At 39.2% G+C, this 22,283-nt stretch overlaps 1 protein-coding gene across 3 annotated transcripts in view; it reads left to right on the top strand.

Annotated features, from left to right (window-relative positions):
- NOX1 (NADPH oxidase 1) overlaps positions 1-21,917 on the top strand; it is a 28,556-nt gene extending 6,639 nt beyond the window's left edge. Inside the window, exons 2-13 of one of the 3 annotated variants that reach the window (XM_030305659.2) lie at positions 1,314-1,409; positions 5,962-6,072; positions 6,315-6,399; positions 6,740-6,891; positions 6,995-7,176; positions 7,265-7,397; positions 14,074-14,166; positions 15,884-16,119; positions 16,561-16,723; positions 17,145-17,291; positions 17,524-17,648; positions 20,951-21,917. In XM_030305659.2, the coding sequence (XP_030161519.1) occupies positions 1,314-1,409; positions 5,962-6,072; positions 6,315-6,399; positions 6,740-6,891; positions 6,995-7,176; positions 7,265-7,397; positions 14,074-14,166; positions 15,884-16,119; positions 16,561-16,723; positions 17,145-17,291; positions 17,524-17,648; positions 20,951-21,077 (1,650 nt within the window). In that variant the 3' untranslated portion in view covers positions 21,078-21,917. The remainder of the gene's footprint in view (positions 1-1,313; positions 1,410-5,961; positions 6,073-6,314; positions 6,400-6,739; positions 6,892-6,994; positions 7,177-7,264; positions 7,398-14,073; positions 14,167-15,883; positions 16,120-16,560; positions 16,724-17,144; positions 17,292-17,523; positions 17,649-20,950) is intronic. The other 2 variants (XM_032592143.1, XM_032592144.1) reach the window with 2 other exon arrangements.
- The last annotated feature ends 366 nt before the right edge of the window (positions 21,918-22,283 follow it).

The raw sequence follows: 22,283 nt of genomic DNA, 5'->3' as shown, positions 1-22,283 counted from the left end.
AGCTCCTACTATGCACCAACCATTGTATTAATCACTTCACATGCTTGATTTCACATAAGCCTCACAGCATTGCTGCGAGGTAGATATTGTTACTACCCACCCTTTATAGGAGAAGAAACTGGGGTTCAAAGAAGTTAAATCACATGTCTGTCTAAGATTACAGAACAAGAAAGTGGTGGAACTTGAATTTGAGCCCAAGGAATTTGTCTCCGATATCACTTTAAATCACTATGCTATGCTGCTAAAGGTGTGTGAACAGTCCAGATCTAGGGACTCTGAATGGGCCATGTCCTAGGCTAACGGCCCTCTACTCATGGGACTGAGATGGTTCTGAGCCATCCTGAGGTCAACAATATATTTTAGGGGCATCCTAATGCCCTAGAGTCCTGCTTGGTTACAAACTAGCACCTCCAAGCTTGGGATAGGGCCACAATGGTTGATTTCCAAGGCAATGAATGGGGCAGTGGGGTCCAAATTGCCCCTTTTCCCAGTGCAGAGACAGAGCTTGAGATAGACAAAAGCAGTCTTAAGAGCTCAAATGAGTCCAAAGCAATGGTAGGTTAATTTGAAAAGAGACTCACAATCTAAAAACAGGAAAATGTGTGTCAGGGTATAATTAAAGAGGCAGGCCCAGGCCCATCTGGAATGGTTTAATCTCTTTCAGATGGGTATTATTATAGATGTTAAATTTATTCTTTGTTTCCTTAGAAATCCATTTATTCACTTATTGCATCTTTTAGTTGCAATAGTTTGCTCCAGTCCAGAAGTTGGCAAATGTTTCCTGTAAAGGGCTAGGTTGTATATATTTTAGGATTTGCAAGCCATATGGTCTCTGTCACAGCTACTGAATGCTCCCATTGAATCATGAAAGCAGCCATAAACAATATAAAAATAAGTAGGCATGGCTAAGTTCCAATTCCACTTTATTTACAGACACTGAAATTAGAATTTCATGTGATTTTCACATCATGAAATATTCTTTTTCTTTTCATTTTCCCAACCATTTAAATGTGTGAAAACAAATAAAAAAGTAAAAACCATTCTTAATTTGTAAGCTGGACAAAGCAAATGGTGAGCTACATTTGGCTCATGGCCTTGATTTGCTGACCATGGTCATTAGCGTCTAATGCATGTCTTGAAGTACTAACTCTCTCTGAAAGGCAGCTAGATACTAGAGGGCTTGTACTCATTTAAAATGAAAACAAACACAAAATAGCCAAAATGGTGACATTATTTCCTATGACTTACCTATTCCTTCCCATACCCAAATTTTACTTTATTCTTTGCTTGTTTGTTTTTTTTTTTTCCTCTAGGCTACTTGGTTGGGGCTGAATGTTTTCCTGTTCGTGCATGCCTTCCTGTCATATGAAAAAGCCGATAAGTACTTCTATACAAGAGAAATCCTGGGGGTGAGTATCATAGTTGTGATATGGGGAATCTCTGTGGGTTTTTTGTTGTTATTTGTGGCCTCAGCTCTTTGAGACTCAATGCCCTGATTTCTTGTAGGGCTAGGGTTACCAGAAAAATACAGGATGCCCAGTTAAATTTGAATTCAAGAAAAATCATTTTTTGGTACAAGTATATACCAAATATTGCACAGGACATATGCATACTAAAAAATCATTCGTTTTTAAAAATCTGACATTCAAATTTAGCTGGGCATCCTGTATTGTTGTTCGCTAAAATCTCAGAGCCCCATTTAGGGCACACTCCCCTGATCCAATAATAAAAACACACAGTAAACAAAACTATTAAGCAATCATTTTCAAACTGGTTTCTACAGAAACTCAAGTGCTCTTATAGGTGTGAAGGGAAAGCTAATCAAGTAGTGCTCCTGCCCCTGCCTCTACTTCAACCAAAGCAACCTTTATCTGTTTTATGGACTCCTGTTTATGGTTTTAAGAAATAGTTTGGTTTAAAACAAGTAAACAGGAGCGCCTGGGTGGCTCAGTCGGTTAAGCATCTGACTTTAATTCAGGTAATGATCTCACAGTTCCTGAACTCTAGCCACACATGGGGCTCCCTGCTGTCAGCTCAGAGCCCACTTCTGATCCTCTGTCCCATGCTCTACTCCTCCCCCACTTTTGGCCTCTCAAAAATAAACAAACATTTAAAACATAATAAAATAAGACAAGTAAACAAACAACTTGAAAGCTACCGCTGTGGACTGATCTCAGAGAAAAATACCTAACAAACAAGAGGGATGCTTAGGGAGTCTCTGGGGTGGGTGGTGCTGCAGAACTCAAGGCCTGAAGAAAGGCAGGGGGCAGGTGAGAATAACGGTATGGAGAAGGCTGTGGAAGTCACAGGTCAAGAATAGAAGAAGTAGGGCACATTGGTGTGGTGGTGACCAGGAAGAAGCAGGGAGGTGAGAATTATTCTCTCACAGGCTCATCAACCTGGCCATTATCTGATTAGAAAAGCAAATTTGACTGCTAACACTAGTCAGTTTTTCAGTAGGTAAGGGATTTGGTTAAATCACTTTCATCTTGATTAGATCATTAGCTCTCCACAAAGACCCTTCCAATGTACATGCTTAAAGACAGATTGTCATTTTTTTTTAAATCCTTCTTTTCTCTTTCTAACCAAAGGATCCATGTTGAGATCACAACTAATTTGAATGTTTTGTTTGTGACGTATTTCATCCTGCTGTTTTCCATTTTAAATGTTGATCCTTGATCCTTCTTTGGAAATTATAACTCCAAAGCAAGTGTTAATTTATTTTAAAAACAGCTTTTTGTTAAGAGAATGATGCAATAAATGTGACTAGTTATTAAGAGCTTAATTGCTTTATGACCAAGAAGTCAGCCACAGAAAAATGAATCATATTGATATCCTGTGGACATTTCGTTCACTTCATTTTAAAAAATCCTCTCTATTAAAAAAAATTAATTATAAACAATACTACTTTCAGTGAGATCAAATGATACTGAAGTGTATAAAGTAAAATGTGAAAATTGCCCTCCCATCCCATTCCCCAGAGACAACCACTGTTAATAGTGCTGTTGTGCATGTGTGTGTAGACACATTGACATATGCTCACACATACATCAGACATACATTTTGTTTTTGTGGTAGGTACTATTCTTTAAAAATTTTTTTTTAACATTTATATCTTTTTGAGAGACGGAGAGAGGCAGAGTATGAGCAGGGGAGGGGCAGAGAGAGAGGGAGACACAAAATTCAAAGCAGGCTGCAAGCTCCGAGCTGTCAGCACAGAGCCTGACACAGGGCCCGAACTCATAAACCGCAAGATCATGACCTGAGCCGAAGTCAGACACTCAACCGACTGAGCCACCCAGGCACCCCAATAGGTATTATTCTTATACACTTCTTAATTCCCTGTATCCAGTAAAATTTTCTCTTTTTTGGTTCACCATTCTATGAGTTTTGATAAACACACACAGTAGCAAAGAGGTTTTTGTTTTAACCAGAGCAGGGATTACATTGTAGATATTGGCTGAAAATAGCTTCTTACATGTAGTGTATCTCAGATATCTTTCCATGTGAGTATGTAACTAGTAGTGTGCTGGAACTAGCTCATACCAGCTTACAACAGCCAGTTATGTGGCTCTCTTCTCAACCCTGTATTTAATGGTGTTCAGTGACATCAAGTTGGTATCATGAAATCTGCCATGGCAGGAGTATTCACATCATGTCAATTGGCAAATGCTGGAAATCAAGACCCCCCACACTTCACCTGAAAGTTAAACATATACCATTGCTACTCCAGTGCCTATAGCTGTCATCCTTTTAAGAACATAGCAGTTCATGGCATTGATGTGCCGTAATTTATTTAATCATTCTGTACTGCATTTCTTAAATTCATGCTTCCTCTAGGAAAATACAGTTATTTGATTCACTATGAAGCAGAACAAATAAGTAACATAAGAAGCAGTTTAAATTTATAGTCAATAATGGGGAGCCTAGGTGGCTCAATCGGTTAAGCGTCTGACTTCAGCTCAGGTCATGACCTCACCGTTCGAGAGTTTGAGCCCCGTGTCAGGCTCTGTGCTGACAGCTGGGAGCCTGGAGCCTGCTTTGGATTTGGTGTCTCCTTCTCTCTCTTACCTCCACCCCCCACTCTCTCTCTCTCTCTCAAAAATAAATAAACATTAAAGAAAATTTATAGTCAATAAGACATTAAGGACAGCGACAGTTGAATTAGAACATCAGGTAGTGCTGATACTGAAAACTGAACATAAATTGGGATATTTCAATGTGCTGTAATGGTAAAAAAGGATTTCCTCTAAAAATAATTTATCCCATACAGATAGCCCCTACAAAATATGGAACTGTGAAATTGTAGTCCTATATTTTCCATTTACTTGCCAATTTTAACTTTAAGAAACCTCTGTGACTCAAGTAAGCAAGCTGTGTGAACCAATGTGGAAATGCAAGATCTTTGAGATGAACAGAGAAAATTTACTCAGAAATGGAGCAGGATGTCTCTCTCAAAAACACTCAGAGTGTGACTCAGCAGAGGGAGAAAACACAGGTCCTATGGAAGAGCCAGAAACAGAAAACAGTGGGGCAGCCCTGTTCACTGCACTGCCTGACATTGTAAGCCATTGTGGACGTTAGGCAGATCTTTATCTGGCTTGATGTCACGTTTCCCTGGGTTTAGGTTGTATGGAAAAATAGTTTTTGTGCTGAAAAAGATTATTAGAAAAAGTCCAAGAAATTGTTAATTGTAACCCACATTCTGCCTTTCAGCCAGTTGCTGATAGCACACATGTAAGGCTGGCTAAAGTGCAACAAAAATTGCCTGGCTGCTGCTATTAGGAGATTGTCACACTCCATAGCCTGCAATACCAAGTATGTAGAGCTGACTCAGAGATGAGTTGCACAGAGTTAAGAAGAGAAGTTGGACTTAACTACCATGGAGTTCAGCATATTCTGTCCAGCTTATACCTAACCAAGCCTCTTTGGGGATAAATACTTCTTTGAAGCACTGATTTCTTGTCTCCTTTTCTGGCAGCTTCTACTGCTGGATCAGATTGAATTTGATGTATGCTTCCGGGCCACCCAAGGAAGTCAGTTTGAAATTCTGTTCTCAGAATTTCTCCCTTCTGAAATCTCTACCTAAGTTTAAAATTTTTGCTCTGAGGGATTCACTAGTTTTACTTAAGCTTTATTCAATGATTAAAGACATCTTAAATATAAATGGTTAAATTTTTTATTGTTTATTTACATGATTATTACATGCTTATAATTACATTAGAAAATACAGAAAAGAAAAAATAGTCACCATCTGTAATTATACCTCTAAATATATAAGCTTTATTTAAAGTGCAAATAAAAATATATACAATCTTCAGGGTGCCTGGGTGGCTTAGTCGGTTAAGCATCCAACTCTTTATCTCAGCTCAGGTCATGATCTCACGGATTTATGAGATTGGGCCCTGCGACCGGCTCTGTGCTGACGGTATGGAGCCTGCTTGGGATTCTTTCTCTCCCCGTCTCTCTCTCTGCCCCTCCCTCCGCAAAGAAATAAATATACATTTAAAAATAAATAAATAAATAAATAATTAAATAAACAAACATTAAAAAATATATACACTCTTTGAGATTGTTTTCAAATAACAAACAATAAAGTAATAATTGAGTGTATTAGGCAAAAATACTCATTGCAGAGTATTACATTTGTAGAGTGTATTTGTTTTTTTTTTGATAGACTGTATTTGTTAATGTGAAATTACTAAATCCTGTTCTCTTTTGTATTGTACAAATATTTCCAAACCACTGTCATGAGAATTTCTCAATTCACTATTAAGATCAGCAAATTTTCTGTCATTTGCAAACAGAGAGTCTACACTGATTGTGCTAACTACTGAATAGGAGGTGAGGAAAATGTAGCTCTGTCCATTCCCATGTCTCAGATAAGTGGACTGGGTGCGTGGTCACCTGCTAGATGATGAGATGGAAGCAGCTGATGGTCTCTTCTCTCCTCTGCTCCAGTCGGCGTTGGCCTGGGCCCGAGCCTCTGCTCGCTGCCTGAATTTTAACAGCACGCTGATCCTGCTTCCTGTGTGTCGAAATCTGCTGTCCTTCCTGAGGGGCACCTGCTCAGTGAGTCCCAGGCACTCGTAGGTCAATGTTCACACTAAAGACGAGAGATCCTGAACTCCTCAGTAGGATGACCTAATATCAAACCCCTAGGAATGGAAGCCAAGGGTCTCCTTTGGTAGCCAAGGAGGGAGGTAAGGGTGGGTGGGTATAGGTATGCTTTGTTCAAGACATTTTGGTTATGGGTTACTGAATTTTATAAAGCTGCCTGCAGACATCAGATCTTGATCACTTCCCATTTGTAGTTTTGCAGGCATGCCCTGAGAAAGCAACTGGATCACAATCTCGCCTTCCACAAACTGGTAGCATATATGATCTGCCTACACACAGGTAACTGAGGCAAACCACAAAACTGCAAGGTCGCAGGCATTCAGAGTGTAGTTTCATTTATCTATGCATTTAGACATTCAAAAAGTGTTTATCGAAAACCTGGCACTACTTGCCACACACCATTGTAGGCCTATTTTCATGGAACTTACATTCGATTCTTTTGGTAACAGAATGAGTATAAAAAAATATTGGTTCTCTTTGCAGTCAAGATTTATTGGGCACCTTCTGTAGACTCGGCATTCTGCTAGACACTATATATAGGATTCTCCTTTTCTAGTAGGGTATGCCTGCCATAATGTTTCTGAGACACTTTTCAATTCCCTTTCATCTTTCCATTTAGCTATTCATATCATTGCACACCTGTTCAACTTTGAACACTACAGCAGAAGCCGATGGGCCACAGATGGATCCCTTGCTTCCATTCTCTCCACCCTATCTCAACAAGAGAGAGATGAAGATTCTTGGATAAATCCTATCCAGTCCCCAAACATGGTGAGTTGACTCAATGGCAAAGCATCTGGAATCTGGTCATGAGCAGGAAGGGCATGGTATGCTTGGTATACATTGTGTTAAGTTGAAATTTCTTCTTTCATAGACAGTGGAGTATGTGACATTTACCAGCATCACTGGTGTCACTGGAGTGATCATCACAATAGCTCTGGTTCTCATGGTGACTTCAGCTATGGAGTTTATCCGGAGGAGTTATTTTGAGGTCTTCTGGTATACTCATCATATTTTTATCGTCTACTTCATTGGTTTAGAGATTCACGGCATTGGGTAAGGACTTCAAACCCTCATTCTCATGCCCCAGCCCCTGGCCTTGCATAATTCTTTGTCCCAAACTGTCCTTCTTTGTCCATCTCAGTGGAATTGTCCGGGGTCAAACAGAAGAGAGCCTGAATGAGAGTCATCCACACAGGTGTGCAGAATTTTTCGAGCAGTGGGATGATCATGACTCCCACTGCAAGCATCCCCGATTTGAAGGGCTCCCTGCTGAGGTAAGAAGCCCACCGACAGGGACAGACTTCTGTCAGGAGCTGTTATTGTTATTGTTATTGTGTTATTATTACTCTTATTATTGTTACCATTATTAGCTCAGCACTGTGCTGGGTCTTCTGGAGGATATATTTTCAAGGTTCCTACCACCAAGGAACTCCAATATCAATGACAACAGGCTAGGGAGTTATCATTAGCAGGGGATCCTGAAGAGAAAGAACTAATGGTTATTGCATGTTGTGAGACCCTCTCCAAAGGTAATAATGATAGCTCACATTATTATTATTGTTATTATTACTATTACTAAAATGTTTTTTGTTTATTTATCTATTTATTTAGAGAGCACAGGTGGGGGAGGGGCAGAGAGAGAGAGAGAGCACAAGCAGGGGAGGGGCATAGAGAGAGGGAGATACAGAATCCCAAGCAGGCTCCAGGCTCTGAGCTGTTAGCACAGAGCCTGATGCAGAGCTAGAACCCATGAACTGCGAGATCATGACCTGAGCCGAAGTCGGACCCTTAACCAATTGAACAACCCAGATGCCCTGATAGCTCTATTATTAATAGTGTTTGCCATATGACAGGTTTGCTGTGTAATATGGATTGTCTCATTTATACATAGCAATAATCTATGAGGTACGTACGTTTTTTGTCTCCATTGTGAGATGATAGGACTATGATTCAAAGAGATTAAACTGCCAAGCTCCTACAGTAAGTAACTAGTGGAACTGGAATTCAAGCCCAAGCCTTTTAGATTCCAAAGAATGTGCTCTTGAACACTGTACTGTACCAAAGATTAGCTGTGAAATCAAGTCAATTTTCTTGAGTGGGGGCAAGCATTCTTTTTTCCCAGATTTTTTGAAGTACAATTGGCAAATAAAATTGTATATATTTGAAGTGTACAATGTGATGAATGATACATGCATATTTTGTGAAATGATCACCCTAATGCGATTAATTAACACATCCATTACTTCACGTAGTTACCAATTTTTTGGTAGTGATAATGCTTAAAATCTACTCTTTTAGCACATTTCAAGTATGCTATCCACTATTATCAACTATAGTCACCATGCTTTACATTGGATCCCCAGAGCTTATTCATCTTATGACTGAAGGCACATACCCTTTTACCAACATCTTTCTAACACTCCCCGACCCCCTTCCCCAGGCCCTGGTTAATCACCTTCCTAGTGTCTGTTTCTGTGAGTTTAACTTTTTTAAAAAGCATTCTTTTAAAAAAATTTTTTAATGTTTATTTTTGAGAGACAGAGAGAGACACAGCGTGAGCGTGGGAGGTGCAGAGAGGAAGGGAGACACAGAATCTGAAACAAGCTCCAGGCTCTGAGCTGTCAGCCCAAAGCCTGATGCAGGGCTAGAACCCACGAACTATGAGATCATGACCCGAGCTGAAGTTGGACGGCACCCAGGTGCCTCAAGCAGCATTCTTTTTTTTTTTTTTTAATTTTTTTTTTTTCAACGTTTATTCACTTCTGAGACAGAGAGAGACAGAGCATGAACGGGGGAGGGGCAGAGAGAGAGGGAGACACAGAATCGGAAACAGGCTCCAGGCTCCGAGCCATCAGCCCAGAGCCCGACGTGGGGCTCGAACTCACGGACCGCGAGATCGTGACCTGGCTGAAGTCGGACGCTTAACCGACTGCGCCACCCAGGCGCCCCACAAGCAGCATTCTTAAAGTCAGCTTTCCTTGGTGTTATAAGTACCTGTTTGGAAATTATTATTAAATAATGGGCATTCAAGAAACTGGGTTCCAGGGAACTCAAGGTGTGCCTTGGGATAATTACTGTGGATATCGTGGTTTATCTTTGCTTGCTCATAAAATATGTTAGATGGAGGAATAAATGGGAGAGGTTGACTTGTGGTATCTCAAAGTGCTCTGAAGGTGATTAAAGTCTTTAAATCTTTAAATCAGTTACAGAATTAAGAGCAATAGCTCATTCCTCATCTAGAATGGGAATAATATCTTTAAAAAATCTCCAAAAGTTGGCATTTCAAATTAGTAGGAAAAATAGATATATCATTCAGTAATGTTTTGGAGATAATAGGATATCCATCCAGGAAAAAAGCTGAATCTTTATTCCACACTGTACATTAAAATGTGAATCAGGAATGCATGGATCAAGGATTTAAATGTTAAAGAAAGGAAGGAAATCATAAAAGCGCCCTAATACCACATGGGAATTTTTTTTTAAGTTTATTTATTTTTGAGACAGAGAGAGACAGAGCATGAACGGGGAGGGTCAGAGAGAGAGGGAGACACAGAATCGGAAGCAGGCTCCAGGCTCCGAGCCATCAGCCCAGAGCCCCACGCGGGGCTCGAACTCACGGACCGCGAGATCGCGACCTGAGCTGAAGTCGGACGCCTAACCGACTGAGCCACCCAGGCGCCCCAACACATGGGAAATTTTTATCTAATACCGGAGGATTAGAAAAAATATTCCCTAAATATTTTAAAAGACCTTGAAGCCAGAAAAGAAAATATAATAAATTTGAATAAATATATATTAAAATTTATTGTATATATATATATTTCAGTTTTTATTTAAATTCCTCTATAGTTAACATACAGTGTAATATTACTTTCAGGTGTTCAATATAATGATTCAACACTTCCATACATCACCTGGTGCTCATCACAAGTGCACTCCTTAATCCCCATCACCTATTTAACCCAGCCCCCACCCACCTCTCCTCTGGTAACCATCAGTTTGCTCTTTATAGTTAAGAGTCTCTTTCTTGGTTTGCCTCTCTCTCTCCTTTTCCCTATACTCTTTTGTTTTGTTTCTTAAATAAATTCCACATATGAGTGAGATCAAATAGTATTTATCTTTCTCTGACTTATTTCACTTAGCATAATGCTGTCTATCTAGCTCCATCCATGTCGTTGCAAATGGCAAGATTTAATTCTTTTTTTATGGCTGAGTCATATTCTATTGTATATATACCACTTCTTTTTAATCTATTTATCAGTCGATAGACACTTGGGCTGTTGCCATAATTTGGCTATTGTAGATAATGCTGCTATAAACATCCAGATGCATGTATCCCTTCAAGTCAGTATTTTTGTATCTTTTGGGTAAATACCTAGTAGTGCAATTGCTGGATCGGAGTTCTATTTTTCACTTTTTGAGGCACCTCCACACTGTTTTCCAGAGTGGCTGCACCAATTTGCATTCCCACCAACAGTGCAAGAGGTTTCCCCTTTTTCTGCTTCCTTGCCAACACCTGTTGTGTTGTTAATTTTAGCCATTCTGACTGGTGTAAGGTGACATCTCATTGTAGTTTTGATTTACATTTCCCTGATGATAAGTGATGTTGAGTATCTTTTTATGTGTCTGTTGACCATCTGTGTGTCTTCTTTGGAATAATGTCTATTCATGTCTTCTGCCCATTTTTTTAACTGGATTGTTTTTTGGATGTTGAGTTTTATAAGTTCCTAATATATTTTGGATACTCTTTATTGGATATGTCATTTGCAAATATCTTCTCACATTCTATCGGTTGCCTTTTAATTTTGATGATTGTTTACTTCAGTGTTGAGAAGCTTTTTATTCTTATGTGGTTCCAGCAGTTTATTTTTGCTTTTATTTCCCTTGCCTCAGAAGATAAATCTAGAGAATGTTGTGGGGTGCCTGGGTGACTGTCAGTTAAGCATCCAACTCTCAATTTCAGCTCAGGTCATGATCTCACTGTGAGTTCAAGCCTTGCTTCGGGCTCTGTGCTGACAGTGTGGAGTCTGCCTGGGCTTGTCCTTCTTCTCTCTCTTCCCCTCCCTCACTCATGCTCTTTCTCTCTCAAAAATAAATAAATAAACTTAAAAAAGAGAAATATTGCTACAGCCAATGTCATACAAATTACTGCCTGTGTTCTCTTCTAGGATTTTTATAGTTTCAGGTCTCACATTTAGGTCTTGAATCCATTTTGAGTTTATTTTTGTGTATGGTATGAGAAAGTGGTCCAGTATCATTCTTTGCATGTTGCTGTCCAATTTTCCCAACACCATTTGTTGAAGGGACTGTCTTTTTCCCATTAGATTTTCTTTCCTGCTTTGTTGAAGATTAATTGATGATACAGTTGTGGGTTTATTTCTGGGTTTTTTATTCTATTCCATTCATCTATGTGTCTATTTTTGTGCCAGTGCCATACTGTTTTGATCACTACAGATTTGTAATATAACTTGAAGTCTGGAATTGTGATACCTCCAGTTTCGTTTTTCTTTTTCAAGACTGCTTTGGCTATTCAGGGTCTTTTGTGGATCCAAAAAAATTTTAGTATTGTTTGTTCTAGTTCTGTGCAAAATGTTGTTGACATTTTGGTAAGGATTGCATTAAATCTGTAGATTGCTTTGGGTAGTATGGACATCTTGACAGTATTTGTCTTCCAATCCATGGGCATGGAATTTCTATTTCTTTGTGTCATCTTCAATTTCTTTAATCAATGCATTATTGTTTTCAGAGTACAGATCTGTCACATCTTTGGTTAACTTTATTCCTAGGTATTTTATTATTTGGGGGGGCAATAGTAAATGGTATTGCTTTTTTAATTTCTCTTTCTGCTGCTTCATTGAAACATTTGTTTTTAAAAAGCTGTATGGTATACCATTTTTGTCAAATTTTTTACATGATCATTTTTAATGATCTTGAGGGCATTATGCAAAGTAAAATAAGTCAGACAGAAAAAGACAAATACTGTATGATCTCACTTATATGTGGAATTGTACTTTAATAAACCTAGCTCATAAATACAGAGAACAGATTGGTGGGTGCCAGAGGCAGGAGGTGGGTGGTGGGCAAAATGGGTGAAGGTGGTCAAAAGGTACAAACTTCCAGTCATGGGTATGTCAGGTATAGCATGGTGACTATAGTTAATAATACTGTATCGCATATTTGAAAGTTGTTAGGCGAGTAGATGTTAAAACTTCCTAGCACAAGAAAAAATTATTTTGCAACGATGTATGGTGATGGATATTAACTAGACTTATTGTCATAATTTTGCAGTATATATAAATATTGAATCATTATGGTGTACAATTGAAACTTATATAATGACATGTCAATTATGTCTCAATACAAAACAGTAAATAAAAACTTAAAAAAGTGAATTTGGTATTGGCAAAAGAAATCTGTGTGATATACCATTTTTGTCATTTTTTTCTTAGTAAATAATATGGCCATTGCTACGCTCATATACTTAGTATACACCTTAATTATATCTTTATGCTTCATTTCCCAGAAGTGAAATTTCTGGGTCAAAGAGAAGGAATGCTTTTAAGGCTGTTGGGATGTAGTGCCACTTTGCTTTCTGGGAAGATACTACTAATTTGTCCTCCATTACCTGCACATGTGAATGTGCCCATTTCCCTACATCCCAGTTAATGGTGGGCATTATGGTTTAAAGTTGTTTTTCCCAATCTTAGAGGCTAAAATACTATTTTTAAAATTTTATATATAGAGAGCACATGTGAGCAGGAAAGGGGGGGGAGAGAGAGAGAGAGAGAGAGAGAGAGAGAGAGAGAGAGAGAGAGAGAGAGAACCTTAAGCAGGCTGCACACTCAGTGCTTATTACCACAACCCTGGGATCATGACCTGAGATGACATCAAGAGTCAAAGGCTCAATTGACTGAGCCACCCAGGCTTTCTAAAATGCTATTTTGGTTTAATATTCATTTCTCTGATTACTTCTGAGGTCAATTTTTTCCATATTGTTATCAACCATTTCTTAAATATATATATTTTTTTGTGTTTCCTTTGAAGACATGGGGAATCTTTTCCAAATAAGGAATAATATCAAATTGTATAATACCCACTTTCAAGTTCACCAGCCCCATCTCTGCCCCTTTCCTTACTAAAAATACCTAAGGAAGTTGTTTGCCTGAAACAGCATAAGAAACCTCATTCCACATAGTTCTGATGTATTGTTCTGAAGAAGTTGTGCAAGAAAGGACATGACTTAGCATTGCTAGGAAATATGTTTTTAGCAGCTCATGTACATATGGGGGCAACCTGCTACCTTTGAGAGGATCTCAGGGATAGAAAGGCTACTTTAAAAAAATGTAGACAAGATAAAAAGTATATTACTATGTTAGCTGTTTTGAAAACCTGAAAAAAGAGGTGATGGATAAATACCAAGTTTTATATACTGTTACCAATAGTGTCAGTCACTCATTTTCCTTTTTTTGTTAGTTGTTTTGTTTATAATAATCTGCTTCCATGTTGCATCTACTTTCTCTGTTGTTTTTTTCAGATTGGACAAATTGTCCTGGAATACTGTCTTGGAGTCTTAAAATTAAAATTTATATATAATTTAAGATATATATACATATATATGTATATGTATAATTATAGGTATATGTATACATTATAATTATACATATAATTATAATGTATTTTATTTCTGTGCTTTTCTATGCTTCCCAGTGAGACTTGTAAAACTTCAGGAAATGATCTGCTTTATGAGTAACAGATTAGCAAATGAAACCATTGCAATTTACTCCTTTCCATTTCCATCCTCAAGATTTGGTGAAATTAGTGGCTTAATAATGATACACATCAGAAAACTCAATAAATATTACTGAATGAAGTAATATTCAATATTACTGCTACACAAATCCTAAACAAGAGATTAATGTGTAACCTCAACTTTATTCTTTTTCTGTGCAGTCTTGGAAGTGGATACTTGCACCAGGCATTCTTTATATCTTTGAAAGGATTCTCCGATTTTATCGTTCAAAGCAGAAGGTTGTGATTACCAAGGTAATGAATATACACTTTCCCCTAGCTGTGATAAGAGTCTTATTCTTCCTGATTATAGGAATAGATTGTCATGTTGTCACCCTGAAGGGAATAAAAAAAGAACTGGGGGGCAATATATTTCAGTTCCTCCAGTGTTGGACAAAACTATGGGAAAAAGGGTTTGGCAGAAATCATCAGCATGGGTCTATGTCAGAGGCTGCAAACAGGTGGCCTGAGCCAGATCTAGCCCACAGACATATTTTGGTTGGCCCACACACTGATTGTTTAGAAAGTTGAATTGTTTGCTAACATTTAAAAATCTGGATAGAGGCTTTCACAGTAAAATAAAAATGGCATTTCTATCTTCTTCCAAAGAATCAGGCAACCTGGTATTTATTTGTGTGTTTGTTTGTTTGTTTGTTTATAAAATTTATTTAAATTCATGTTAGTTAACATACAGTGTAGGATTGTTTTTAGGAGTAGAACCCAGTGATTCATCACTTACATATGATACCCAGTGCTCATCACAAGTGCCCTCCTTAATGCCCATCACCCATTTAGCCCATCCCCTCCACCTGCAACCCCTCCAGTAACCCTCATTTGTTCTCTGTATTTAAGAGTCTCTTATAGTTTGCCTCCCTCTCTGCTTTTTTAAAATTTTAATGTTTATTCATTTTTGAGACAAAGAGAGACAGAGCATGAGCAGGGGAGGGGCAGAGAGAGAGGGAGACATAGAATCTGAAGCAGGCTGCAGGCTCTGAGCTGTCAGCAGAGAGCCTGACGCAGAGGTTGAAGTCATCAACTGTGAGATCATGACCTGAGCCGAAGTCAGATGCTCAACCGGCTGAGTCACCCAGGCACCCACCTCTCTGCTTTTATCTTATTTTTCCTTCCCTTTCCCTACGTGCATCTGTTGTGTTTCTTAAATTCCACATATGAGTGAAATGATCTGATTTTTGTCTTTCTCTGACTTATTTTGCTTAGCATAATACATTCTAGTTCCACTCACATTGTTGCAAATGAAAAAATTTCATTCTCTTTGATATCTGAGCAGTATTCCATTGTATGTGTGTGTGTGTGTGTGTGTGTGTGTGTGTGTGTGTATATATATATATATATATATATATATATATATACCATTGTGTATATACACACACACACCACACCTTCTTTATCCATTCATCAGTCAATATAAATTTGGGCTCTTTCCATAATTTGGCTATTGTTGATAATGCTGCTAGAATCATTGGGGTGCATGTGCCCCTTCGAATCAGCATTTTTGTATCCTTTGGATAAACAGCTAGTAGTGAAGAATCAGGCAACCTGAATGTGCTGAGTTGCAGTTCCATAGTGCAACCACTGTCTGGACAAAGTAACTTGCCACCTTTAATTTTTTAAATGTTTATTTATTTTTGAGAGTGAGAGAGACAGAATGCAAGCAGGGGAGTGGCAGAGAGAGAAGGAGACACAGAATGTGAAGCAGGCTCCAGGCTTTGAGATGTAAGCACAGAGCCCAACTCGGAACTCAAACTCCTGAACCATGAGATCATGACTGAGCCGAAGTTGGACACTCAACTGACTGAGCCACCCAGGCCCCCCACTGCTGCCACCTTTAGAAAGGACTTTCGCTAGCAGTTCACCACTAAGACCTGCCCTCCAGCTTTATTCATTTATTTCATCTGCCTGCCCCTGTCACCATTTGAATTTACTTCCTCTGGCCTCTGTGCTCTATTCTTAGGTTGTCATGCACCCATCCAAAGTTTTGGAATTGCAGATGAGCAAGCGTGGCTTTATCATGGAAGTGGGACAGTATATTTTTGTTAATTGTCCTTCAATCTCTTACTTGGAATGGCATCCCTTTACTCTGACCTCTGCTCCAGAGGAAGACTTCTTCTCCATTCATATCAGAGCAGTGGGAGACTGGACAGAAAATCTCATAAGGGCTTTTGAGCAACAACATTCACCAATTCCCAGGTAGGTCCCCAAGAGCAGCGGAAACCCAGAGCAAGACACAGACAGGTAGAAAAGAGAAAGCAATTCCTTGTTGAACCTTAAGTCTGGTAAGATAGAATATGATTAAAATAAATAGGCACAGGGGCGCCTGGGTGGCGCAGTCGGTTAAGCGTCTGACTTCAGCCAGGTCATGATCTCGCGGTCCGTGAGTTCGAGCCCCGCGTCGGGCTCTGGGCTGATGGCTCAGAGCCTGGAGCCTGTTTCCGATTCTGTGTCTCCGTCTCTCTCTGCCCCTCCCCCATTCATGCTCTGTCTCTCTCTGTCCCAAAAATAAATAAAAAACGTTGGAAAAAAAAATAGGCACTAAATGAGCAATGGGAACAGCTATGTCTCTGGGAGGATGTTTGAGGTTGGGGGTGGAAGTGAGATTTCACTTGCCCATTGTCTTCTGTCTTCTGTCAGGATTGAGGTGGATGGTCCCTTTGGCACTGTCAGTGAAGATGTTTTCCAGTATGAAGTGGCTGTGTTGGTCGGAGCAGGAATTGGGGTCACCCCCTTTGCTTCCATCTTAAAATCTATTTGGTACAAGTTTCGGCACGCAGATCACAACCTTAAAACACAAACGGTAACTCCCTCATACCACTTTGCAGCTGGACTGGGCTGGACAGGTCCATTGCTTTCATGGGTTAAACTCTTTACAATTGATAAGAGAGTAACCATCCCTGGAACTATGAGAGTGAGTGATCACTTCTGTCTGCCAAGGCATCCACTTTTACAGATTCATCACAAGAATAGAGTCTTCATTTTCAATTTGGAATTTAAAATCACCTTGAACCAAAGATGAGGTTGGAAGTCTTTTTCCTTAAGGGATGTTGTAAGAACTCTGAACATTCATGCTTTCTAAAGTCTGCTGCTCTGAAGAAGTGATTTTTCAGGTCACTCTTAGATTTGATCAACAAATACAGAGTATATGCTCATAATCATGTCACCACAATGTACATCATGAAGGCACTTAGTAAGGCTATGTTCTCTCTTGCTAATTCAAGATCTATTTCTTCTGGATCTGTAGGGAGACAGGTGCCTTTGCCTGGTTCAGTGACCTATTGGCTTCTCTGGAACATGAGATGGAAGAATTAGGCAAAGTGGATTTTCTAAACTACCGTCTCTTTCTCACCGGATGGGACACCAACATCGTGAGTTCAAACAATACACTAATTCCCAAGTTAGATGCAAGATAAATGTTAGACAAGGTCATGAATGCTGATTGGAAATAATGATTTCTTATGATTTCTTATCCGCCCTCACCCTCACCCCTGAGTTTAGAAGTGGCCAAAACAAAACAAAACAAAAACAAAACAAAAGTGGCTAAAGGAAGAAACAGCTATCAGGGCCTGCTTTTTCTAACTTTTATTTCTTTGGCTCCAGGCTGGTCATGCCGCATTAAACTTTGACAAGGCCACTGACATCCTGACAGGTCTGAAACAGAAAACCTCATTTGGGAGACCCATGTGGGACAATGAGTTTTCTACAATAGCTAATGCCCACCCCAAGTAAGTGCGTTTTCCTCTAGTTGAGTTTACAGAGTTAGAGTTTAGGAAAGATATTACAGCATGTTGAGCATTTTTGGGAAAAAGATCTCTGGGGCAGAAACTATTTGAATCATTCTCAGATTCTTGCTTAAAACTGAAAAAATTTCATCTGGGGTTTTAGCCAAATAAGGGTTGTGACCTTGTAATTGATAAGAAGATGTTTGGTTCCCCTGCAAGTCCCCATTCAAACAAGGCAAGGAGACTCAGTTCCGATTAGTATTATGGAATAAAATGGAAAACTGGAAAAATTCAAATGCATTATTTTTGGGCTTAATAATCCCTACGTCAAGTAAGAAAAGTTTAGAGTGTATTGTCTAGTTAACTGATGACCTGACATTGTCGGTCTTTCTGGAAGAGTTTTGAGACATGCTAGAGCATATAGGAAAACCTGGTGCCAAGAAATCAGCCATTCTAATGGGAAAGAAATTAAGCTGATCATTTAGATAAATTCCTGGAACAAGTTGGCAACTAAGGATCAATTCAATTTCACAAACATTACTGGTTACCTTCTATAAGTTCAGCACTCATTATTCTAGAAGGTTTGGAGGTTGAAAGAGAAATAGGATATGGTTCTTGCCCTCAAGGAGCATACATTTTAATAAGAGATACATACAATCAACCCAAAGCAGAATGATGCACTCCATGAAACAGGTACATAGATATCGAGGGAAGGAAAGTGTATGCCAACATAGGGTGATCACAGCAGGCTTCATGAAGGCAGTGGTGAGAATACTTAGTCACTCCGATTCAGATGATCCTGGGTCCTAATGTTAGTTCTGATACTTTCCATTCCTGGGACCTTGAGCTAGAAAATCCTCTAACCTTCAGACTTCTTATCTATAAAATGGAGGTTATATGAGTAAGTGCCTTCTCTTCTCACTTGCAGAATTATTATAAACATTAAACATATACCTATATGAAAAATGCTCTGTAAACAGGAAAGCAGCATTTAAACAAAAGAGGTTATGTTAATTACTGTGTTGAGCTGACCATAGTTGAAGTTGTGAGAATGGATGACATTGCCAGGAGAGAGTGGTGGAGGACAATAGCATTAAGCAATGCTTACATCGTGTGGGAATGGAGAAAGATAAGCCGAGAAGAAGTAGGAGAACGTGGAGAAGTGGTGTCACAAAAACCCAGGGAGGAAATATTGAAGAATTGGAGGTGTGGCAGGGTCCAGGAAATGCTTATTTAACTTAAAGATGATCTAAGCATGTTTATAGACAGAACAGAAACCAGTACATAGAATAAAATAAATATACAAAAATGGGGATGGGACGCGTAGGTGGCTCAGTTGGTTAAGTGTCCAACTCTTGATTTCGGCTCAGGTCATGATCTCATGGTTTGTGGGATCGAATCCCGCATTGGGTTCTGTGCTGACAGCATGAAGCCTGCTTGGGATTCTCTCTCTCCCTCTCTCTGCCCCACCTGCTCATGCTCTCTTTCTCTTTCAAAACAAATTAAAAAAATTGTTTTAAATGTTTATTTATTTTTGAGAGAGAGAGAGAGAGAGTGCAAACAAGGGAGGGGCAGAGAGAGAGAGAGAGAAAGAGAGGGAGACACAGAATCTGAAACAGGCTCCAGGCTCTGAGCTGTTGGCACAGAGCCTGACGTGGGGATCGAACCTACAGACCACAAGACCATGACCTGAGCCAAATTTGGATGCTTAACTGACTGAGCCACCCAGGTGCCCCTATGATGGTTATAATAAAACATGGGCAATAAGAGTTGGTGAGGAAGTGGAAAAATTGTAGGAGAGTTCCTCTCACATTGTTTGTGGGAATGTGAAATGGTGCAGCACTTTGGGAAAACTCTGGCATTTCCTCAAAATATTTAACCTAGAGTTACCAAATGACCCAGCAATTTCACTCCTAATTATATACCCAGGAGAATGGAAAATAGCCTTTGCTATCCACACAAAAACTTGTACATGAATATATATAGAATAGTGAAAAAGTGGAAATAACCCAAGTATCCAATGACAGATGAATGGATAAACAATATATGGTATATCCACACAATGGAATATTATTCAGCTATCTAAAAAAAAGTGAAGTACTGGTACATGCTAGGACATGGATGACACTTGAAAACAGCCTGTTAAGTGCAAAGAACCAGACCCAAAAGGCTACATATTGTATGATTCCGTTTATATGAAATGTTCAGAACAGACAAATCTAGAGATAAAAAGTAGATTTGATGGTCGAGGGCTGGGAGGAGGTGGTCGGGAGGAAATGGGGAGTGACTGCTAATGTGTGTGGGCTTTTTTTGGTGGGGGATGATGAAAATGTTCTTGGATTAGATAGTGGTGATGGTTGCACAACTTTGTGGCTATACTAAAAAGCACTAACTGTACACTTTAAAAATGTGAATGTTATGACATGTGAATTATATCTCAATGAAGTCAAAAGGAGGGGAGAGGAAGGGATGATAGAAGGAAGGAGAAGGTGAGACCCAGAGCATAATTAGATTATCCTTGGTGAGAAGCTGACCACCTCTTCAGTGTGAGAAATTTTGAAGTGGGGATAACTGCACAATGGATGGCTCTAATAGCAGCTAACACATATGCACTTGCTATGGGCCATGCATTTTTATAATTGCTTTACAAAGGTCTTTCATTTAAATAAACCCCAAAACAACCCTGTGAGATGGGTACTATTTTTATACCCATTTTACAGGGGGAGGGGACTGAAACAGAGGTTAAAGAAACTTGCCTAAATTCACACAGCAGGGATAAGTGCCAGAGCTGTTATTTCTATTTATTTTTTTAAAGTTTATTTATTTTGAGAGAGAGCACAGTGGGGAAGGGGTAGAGAGAGGGAGAGAGAGAATCTCAAGCGGGCTCCGCACTGTCAGAATGGAGCCTGACATAGGGCTAGATCTCACGAACAAGATCATGACCTGAGCCAAAATCAAAAGTCGGATGCTGAACTGAGCCACCCAGGTCCCCCATCAGAGCTGTTATGTCAACCGAGAGCTGGGCTCCGGGGTCTAGCACTGAATCTCTACCCTGCATCAGATCTTCTATCTGTTCTCCATAGAATAGGTAAGGATGCATGCATGCTGAGAGCAACAGAAGGCTGGGAGCACATTTGGGGCTTGCAAGCAGAAAACGTGAGAAAACTACAATGAAGAATGTGAGGGAGTCAACTGAATCTTTATGCAAGTTTGTTGGGAGCAGTAGAGGCCTAGCGGAGGCAGTTTCTCCATCCTCATGAACATAGCAGCTTTTGCTGTATTCTTGCCCTATTCTATTCCTGCAGGTCCGTGGTGGGAGTCTTTTTATGTGGTCCTCAGACTTTGGCAAAGAGCCTGAGCAAATGCTGTCACCAGTACTCCAGTCTAGATCCTAGGAAGGTTCAATTCTACTTCAACAAAGAAGATTTCTGAATTATAGGAATGGGGATGGTAATCTGCATTTAGTCTCTCCTCTGAATCTTCAATAACTTGGTCTGGTCAGGTATGAGCATCCACGTAAGGACAGTAACATGCATGTTAAACTCTCCCCAGCATTCATTTTTTTTTATTGGATTCAACTTTGATGTCACTGATCTTCATGAGGTCACAATAATTGCAAAGCCCATCCTTCCTTGGGAAAATAACTGTGAATCCTTCTGGAATGCCATGACTGCAACAAGGCCTGATAGCAGAGGTGGTTAACAGTTACACAACTTTACCCCAGTTGATATGGTTTACTCTGTTATTCTCTCCCAGGCTCTTGGTATTATTTTTCCCACCCTCTCACCTTCAAAGAAGATTTCTAAAGTAGGGTTATTTTTTAAATAAAAAATTTATTGAATAATGACAAAACATAATAAGCATAAATAATAAAGCAATGAACATAAAATCACCAAGAACCCCATCCCTATATAACACTATGTACATTCTTACTGTTATTTTAAACACGGTCTTATCCAGTGTGACTAGCAATTTATGCTTTGTTTTTGCTTGTCGTGAAATGATTTTCCTCTTAATGAATCTTTCATTACTTTATCTCTTAATGAATGACTCATTACTTTAGGCTCTCCATTGGGGAAAGAAAATCTTGTAACTATGCTAATTGTAATTGAAATTATATTTTAACTTAAAGCTATATTGTCATTAGCTTGCATTGTTCTGTTGGAAATAACTGCAAAAACTTGAACTCCATTTTAGGGTGACTTAACCGGGGCTCTTTATTGCCATTTTTATTAAGGGGGGTGGTTTAGCAACATTTAGTTTTAAAAAAAAGATAATTTAGAAGTTTGATACCATGTTTTGGCTCTTCCCTATTTATTAAGGAATCATTCACCTAATGACATAAGCAAAATGTCTTTTCTCCTATCAGAATGCTTTTTATTTCTGCCATCCACCCAGCTCTGGGATGTTAGTCACAGTGAATTAGAAGCAAAGACTGGGGCCCTTAAAAGAGGCCCACACTTCATTACCCCAAAAGACAATTCAACTCAGATTTGTAAGAATGTTCCTACTAAATCAGCATTATAGCACCTATTTCTCTACCATTAAGTGTCCAAAAATGAATAAATGGTCATTTCTAAGTACCCAGATTTTATGACTTAAAGGATAAGATCCATTTTCAGTAGTCTGAACAAAATA

This window comes from Lynx canadensis, chromosome X (assembly GCF_007474595.2).
Source record: "Lynx canadensis isolate LIC74 chromosome X, mLynCan4.pri.v2, whole genome shotgun sequence".
Classification (NCBI taxonomy): domain Eukaryota; kingdom Metazoa; phylum Chordata; class Mammalia; order Carnivora; family Felidae; genus Lynx; species Lynx canadensis.
The sequence above is the reverse complement of the archived record's forward strand: the minus strand, read 5'-3'. Positions and strand labels throughout refer to the sequence as shown.